Source organism: Anomalospiza imberbis, unplaced genomic scaffold, assembly GCF_031753505.1.
Source record: "Anomalospiza imberbis isolate Cuckoo-Finch-1a 21T00152 unplaced genomic scaffold, ASM3175350v1 scaffold_100, whole genome shotgun sequence".
NCBI classification, from domain to species: Eukaryota; Metazoa; Chordata; class Aves; order Passeriformes; family Viduidae; genus Anomalospiza; species Anomalospiza imberbis.
In genome coordinates this window covers 99,738-106,946 of record NW_027099389.1, presented here as the reverse complement: position 1 = coordinate 106,946, position 7,209 = coordinate 99,738, and the positions used below count along the sequence as shown (strand labels likewise).

The window sequence follows — 7,209 nt, the reverse complement described above, 5'->3', positions numbered from 1 at the left end:
GGATGCTTTCGGCTGCTGATTAAAAGATTTCAATTAAAAAAACCCCAGTAAAAATAGCTCAAAATCAAGTGGCTCATTAGGCGTTAATTAACGCCTCTAATGAAGCCAATTCCTGTTGCACTAATTAGCAACAGAGTGGTTTTAAATGGAAACGCTGCCTTTCAATTAATTAATTGTCATTATTTATTAATTAATAACTAATTCATTAATTTTAATTATTGCCATTAACAATTAACAAGCCCCTTTTAAATAGAGATAACTGAAACACCTTTAAATTATTAAATTATTAAAGAATCAAAAAATAAATTAAATAAGTTACAATTAAAACTCGCTAATTACATGTTTAACAAATTATTTAACAAAAAATTAAAACTTACTAATTACAAAATCTGCCCTTTACATCATTCTCATTAAAAATGGTTTTAATTAAGCAATAAACACCAAAAACCTCTGTCTATTCAAATTTATTCAAATTTATTCATTAATTACCCTAGCTCATTAATATTCATCAAATATCAGCCATTAACATTACTTCTCATTAATACAACACTCTTAATTAATTAGCACGAATTTAACATGAAATCCGTGTTTTTAAAGGTGTTTTACGCTTATTTTTATAATTAAAATCCTCACTTAAAGATTAATAACGCTAATTAATTAAAATCCAATCAATACCCATATATTTACCAATAAATCAATTTTATTTCTGTAATTAATAGCAATTAATTAACCAATAAAGCAGAAACAAATCACCTTATTAATACCTACAACTCTTTACCAAAACCATTAATTTTATGCTATTAATTCCAAATTTTAACTAATTTAATTAAATTAATTTTTAACACTTAAAAAGCCTAAAAACACCTTGAAATAAAAAGTTCTATTTATTAACGCTATTATTTATTGACAAAAGCCTTATAAGTAAAGAAATAAAATTAAAATCAATCGATTTTAACAATTTAATTAAGTAATTAAGAGTAATTTTTTGATTTTGGAGCAGAAATTTCGGCACAAAATAAAGGAAATTTCGGGTGTTTCATCCACCCAAAAGCACCAAATCCCTGCTGGAGAGCGACATTTCCCGCCCAAAACGACAATTAATGAATTTATCCCTTAAAATCAACGCAAATTTTATTTTTAATTGTTAAAAAAATGAAATTAAAGAGGAATTTTAATATTAAATATCAAAATGAACGTGAAGCCTTCAAGCCCCCTCAGGCTCAGCGCAACGAAAAGGGTTTAAAATTCCGGTTTTCACAGCAAATATCGCTTCAAAAGCACTCCGAGCTCGAATTTAATTATTTACGTGTTATAACATTTAAAATTTAAAATTAATTGATTTGTTTCGATGGAAAAAATCAAGCAGAAATTTAAAATTCCCCTCAGGCACCACCCAACAAAAGGGGGTTCCCTCAGGCACCGCACAACAAAAGCACACGGTTCTAACAGCAAAAAAGCCTCTAAAACCTCCCAAAATCAACGAAATAAACAAATAAAACTGCAATTAAACTGCAATTTTAATTTAAAATTTAAATATTTCCGTGTTCAAAGGAAGGGGAAATTTTGCAACTCCCCTCAGGCTTCGCCTAACAAAAGGCGTTGCCCCGGGGGGGGGGAGTATTTGGGGTCTAAAAACCTGCACTCACAACATGATTTCCCCACAAAAAGTGACATAAACAGCAAATTAAAACACGAAATTAATTATAAAACTTAATATTTCATTAAAATACCTTCAATTTTCCCTCAGAAATCCGCCCCAAAGCGCGGGGAACTGAACCCTCCCCCTCACGACACGGCGGCAATTTCCCGCCTCGCAAGGGAGAAACCGCGGCGGGGCGGGCGGGGCGGGGGGATTTTTAACGTGGAGAGCGAAGTTTTCGGGTTGGAATTTTTGATTTATTTGTTTGATTTGGTTTGATTGGTTTTGATTTGGTTGATTTTGATCGCATGGGATTAAATTCGATTGAACGGCAGGACCCGGATGTGGCACTGCGGCAGCGGCGCCGCGCACGCGCCGCGCGCACAAAATGGCGGCGGTGGCGCAGAGGCAAAACCACAAAATGGCGGGCGGGGGAAAAAAGCGGGTCCCAGACCCCCTGAAACACCCCGGAATCACCCCAAAATCCGAACGATTTCCCAGGAGTTCCATCCAAAATTCATGTTTTTTGTGCTGTAGTTTGGGGTTTCGGGGTTAATTCTTTTCCCCGCCGCAGGCGTGCAGCATCCGGGCGCGGCGCTTTGTTCGGCCCCCGCCCCATCCGCGATGGTTTTAGCAGGGAAAATAACCCAGCAAAGCCCCCGAGATTTGCGGTTTGGGATTAAAATGTACGTATCGGAGTGGGGATACGTAAAAGGGAAGATAAATTAAAAATCAAAAAACAGAGAAGCGAGGCGTGGCGGAAACGGGACGGCATCAAACCGCGCAGAGCCCCCGAGCAGCGCTGAGGGTGCAAACCCACAATGAAACAACGCCTCAGCCGCAGCACTGAAGGAGGGAAACGGCCATTGCAAATCGCACGAGCTGAAACCAACACCACCAACGCCGTGCTAAGCGCGGCGGCCTCAGGATCCCCCCCCAACCCCAACCTCGGTGCTCCCACACCGCGCTTGGCGCCGCAGCCCCCGGGCTCCCCGGGGCAAGGAGGGGTCTCGGGGTCCCTCCCCGAGGCTCGGGGGGTCCCTGCCCGGGTTCAAGGGGCGTGCTGGGGTTCGGGAGGTGGGGGGGGGTGGGGGGAGGTTCCGCACGGTTGCCGGTACCGTTGGAGGCCATGGCGGTGCCGCGCGTCCCGCGTCCGCTCCACGTGGCGCCCGCTCTGCGCGCCGCCCGCGCCGCGCCCGCCCTTTTATAACCTCGGCCGGCGCCTCCCACCCGCGGGGGGGGGGAAGGGGGGGAGCTGGAGGTGGTACGGTCCTGGCGGGAAAAAGGGGGCGGGGCGAGGAAAAGGGGGCGGGGCGAGGGGCGGGGCTATAGATAGCGGGGGAGCCTATAGGGGACGGGGCCCGCGGCAGGTACGGGGGGCTATAGGGGATTAGGGGGGGCTATAGGGGATAGAGGGGGTCTATAGGGGACTGGGGGGTTCTATAGGGACTGGGGGGGCTATAGGGGACAGGGGGGAGTTCTATAGGGGACAGGAGCCTCTAGGGACAGGGCCCGCGGCAGGTATGGGGGGCTATAGGGGACTGGGGGTGTCTATAGGGGACAGGGGGGGTCTATAGGGGACAGGGGGGCTATAGGGAACAGGAGGGGTCTATAGGGGACGGGGGGGTTCTATAGGGGTTTGGGGGGGCTATAGGGGACAGGGGGGCTATAGGGGATTGGGGGGGCTATAGGGGATGGAGGGGGTCTATAGGGGGACAGGGGGGCTTCTATAGGGGACACGACCCTATAGGGGGACGGGGCCCGCGGCAGGTACGGGGGGCTATAGGGGATTGGGGGTGTCTATAGGGGATAGAGGGGGTCTGTAGGGGACAGGGGGGGTTCTATAGGGGACAGGAGGGGGTTTATAGGGGACAGGGGGGGTCTATAGGGGACAGGGGGGGCTATAGGGGACAGGGGGGCTATAGGGGACTGGGGGGTGTCTATAGGGGATAGAGGGGGTCTATAGGGGACTGGGGGGGGCTATAGGGGACTGGGGGGGAGTTCTATAGGGGACAGGAGCCTCTAGGGAACAGGGCTATAGGGGACTGGGGGGGTCTATAGGGGATAGGGGGGGTCTATAGGGGACTGGGGGGGGCTATAGGGGACAGGGGGTCTATAGGGGACAGGGGGGGTTCTATAGGGGACAGGGGGGCTTCTATAGGGGACACGACCCTATAGGGGGACAGGGCCCGCAGCAGGTACGGGGGGCTATAGGGGATGGGGGGGGGGGGGTCTATAGGGGATGAGATGGGGCCCATAGGGGACGGGGGGGTTCTCTAGGGGTCAGGAGCCTATAGAGGGTGGGGGAGGGGATTCTATAGGGGACAGACCCATAGAGGGGTGGGGGAGGGGCTCTATAGGGGTGGGGGAGGGGCTCTATAGGGGACAGGGGGAGGGGCTCTATAGGGGATGGGGAGGGGCTCTATAGAGGATGGGGAGGGGCTCTATGGGGTGGGGGAGGGGCTCTATAGGGGTGGGGGAGGGGCTCTATAGGGGACAGACCCTATGGAGGGTGGGGGAGGGGTCCCTATAGGGGGAGTGACCGCTGTCCACTGGGGACTGTCCGGTGTCCACCCGTGTCCAGTCCCTGTTCCCAGTGTCCACTGCCACTGCCCACTGTCCACCCCAGTGTCCACTCCCAGTGTCCACTCCAGTGTCCACTCCCACTGTCCACTCCAGTGTCCACTCCCACTGTCCACTCCCAGTGTCCACTTTCCACTCCAGTGTCCACTCCCAGTGTCCACTGTCCACTCCAGTGTCCATTCCCACTGTCCACTCCACTGTCCACTCCAGTGTCCACTCCCAGTGTCCACTCCCACTGCCCAGTGTCCACCCCAGTGTCCACTCCACTGTCCACTCCTCATTCCCAGTGTCCACCCCGGTGTCCACTCCCAGTGTCCACTCCATTGTCCACTCCTTATTCCCACTGTCCACTCCCAGTGTCCATTCCCACTGTCCATTCCCAGTGTCCAGTGTCCACTCCCAGTATCCACTCCAGTGTCCACTCCAGTGTCCACTCCAGTGTCCACTTCCACTGTCCACTCCAGTGTCCACTGTCCATTCCCACTGTCCACACCAGTGTCCACTCCAGTGTCCACTCCACATTCCCAGTGTCCACCCCAGTGTCCACTCCACTGTCCACTCCTCATTCCCACTGTCCACTCCAGTGTCCACCCCAGTGTCCACTCCAGTGTCCACTCCCAGTGTCCACTCCATTGTCCACTCCTCATTCCCACTGTCCACTCCAGTGTCCACTCCACTGTCCACTCCCACTGTCCACTCCAGTGTCCACTCCCAGTGTCCACCCCAGTGTCCACTCCCAGTGTCCACTCCCAGTGTCCACTGTCCCTCCAGTGTCCACTCCACTGTCCACTCCCAGTGTCCACTGTCCACTCCCAGTGTCCACTGTCCACTCCAGTGTCCACTCCCACTGTCCACTCCCAGTGTCCACTCCCAGTGTCCACTCCAGTGTCCACTCCAGTGTCCACTCCCAGTGTCCACTCCCAGTGTCCACTCCACTGTCCACTCCCAGTGTCCACTCCCAGTGTCCACTGTCCACTCCAGTGTCCACTGTCCACTCCCAGTGTCCACTGTCCACTCCCACTGTCCATTCCCAGTGTCCACTCCAGTGTCCACTCCAGCGTCCACCCCTCCGGCCCCATGGCCGCCCTGGACCGTGTCCGAGCGGGCGGCCGGAGCCTGGATCGCCGCCTGGACGCCGTCCCCGGCCAGGCCCTGCTGGCCGGCCTGCGGGCGGCCGGAGCCGTGTCCGAGCCCGAGGTGGCCGCGCTCGGACCGCCGGACAGCTCGGGCTGGGCGCGGCGACTCCGCGCTCTGGCCGTGGCCAAAGGGGACCGGACGTGCCACGTCCTGCTGACCGTCCTGGAGGGGCTGGAGGGGCCGCCCCGGCCGGGGCCCTTCGGTGAGTGACCGCTCCGATGTCCGGCCGTGGGGGCAGTGCTCACCCCAGTGGTCACTCCAGTGGTCACTCCAGTGGTCACTGCAGTGGTCACTCCAGTGGTCACTCCGGTGGTCACTCCAGTGGTCATTTTGGGAGATTTTCCCATTTTTACGACCTCAACTTCAGTGAGTGACCGCTCCGGCTGTGGAGGCAGCGGTCAGTGGTCACTCCAGTGGTCACTCCACTGGTCACTCCAGTGGTCACTGCACTGGTCACTCCAGCGGTCACTCCGGTGGTCACTCCAGTGGTCATTTTGGGGGATTTTTGGGTATTTTTCCCCGTTTTTCCCAGTTTGGATGACCCCAACCTTGGTGAGTGACCACTGCAGTGTCCGGTTGTGGAGGCAGCGGTCAGTGGTCACTGCAGTGGTCACTCCATTGGTCACCCCAGTGGTCACTCCGGTGGTCACTCCAGTGGTCATTTTTGGTGTTTTTCCCCCGTTTCCATGGATTTTTACAATCCCCCCTTTGATGAGTGACCACTGCGATGTCCGGCCATGGCCTGGGAGGGGTCAGTGCCCAGTGGTCACTGCAGTGGTCACTCCAGTGGTCACTGCAGTGGTCACTCCGGTGGTCACCCCAGTGGTCACTGCAGTGGTCACTCCAGTGGTCACTGCAGTGGTCACTCCGGTGGTCACCCCAGTGGTCACTGCAGTGGTCACTCCGGTGGTCACTCCAGTGATCATTTTGGGGGATTTTTGGGTATTTTTCCCCGTTTTTCCCAGTTTGGATGACCCCAACCTTGGTGAGTGACCGCTCCGATGTCCGGCCATGGCCTAGGAGGGGTCAGTGCCCAGTGGTCACTGCAGTGGTCACTCCGGTGGTCACTCCCGTGGTCACTCCATTGGTCACTGCAGTGGTCACCCCAGTGGTCACTCCAGTGGTCACTCCGGTGGTCACTCCGGTGGTCACTCCCGTGGTCACTCCAGTGGTCACTCCAGTGGTCACTCCATTGGTCACTGCAGTGGTCACTCCGGTGGTCACTCAGTGGTCACTCCGGTGGTCACTCCAGTGGTCACTGCAGTGGTCACTCCAGCGGTCACTCTGGTGGTCACTCCAGTGGTCACTCCAGTGGTCACTCCAGTGGTCACTCTGGTGGTCACTCCACTGGTCACTCCGGTGGTCACTCCGGTGGTCACTCCGGTGGTCACTCTGGTGGTCACTCCAGTGGTCACTCCACTGGTCACTGCAGTGGTCACTCCGGTGGTCACTCCGGTGGTCACTGCAGTGGTCACTCCGGTGGTCACTCCGGTGGTCACTCCGGTGGTCACTCTGGTGGTCACTCCAGTGGTCACTCCACTGGTCACTGCAGTGGTCACTCCGGTGGTCACTCCGGTGGTCACTGCAGTGGTCACTCCACTGGTCACTCCACTGGTCACTGCAGTGGTCACTCCACTGGTCACTCCACTGGTCACTGCAGTGGTCACTCCAGTGGTCACTCCACTGGTCACTCCAGTGGTCACTCCGGTGGTCACTGCAGTGGTCACTCCACTGGTCACTCCACTGGTCACTGCAGTGGTCACTCCAGTGGTCACTCCACTGGTCACTCCAGTGGTCACTCCGGTGGTCACTGCAGTGGTCACCCCAGTGGTCACTGCAGTGGTCACTGC

At 54.2% G+C, this 7,209-nt stretch overlaps 1 protein-coding gene across 1 annotated transcript in view; it reads right to left on the bottom strand.

The window, feature by feature from the left end:
* The window catches only part of LOC137465642 (branched-chain alpha-ketoacid dehydrogenase kinase-like), a 28,138-nt gene extending 23,592 nt beyond the window's left edge, over positions 1 to 4,546 (bottom strand). The window contains exon 1 of the mRNA XM_068177709.1: positions 4,332 to 4,546. Within this exon, the coding sequence (XP_068033810.1) occupies positions 4,332 to 4,546 (215 nt within the window). The remainder of the gene's footprint in view (positions 1 to 4,331) is intronic.
* Positions 4,547 to 7,209: the final 2,663 nt, after the last annotated feature.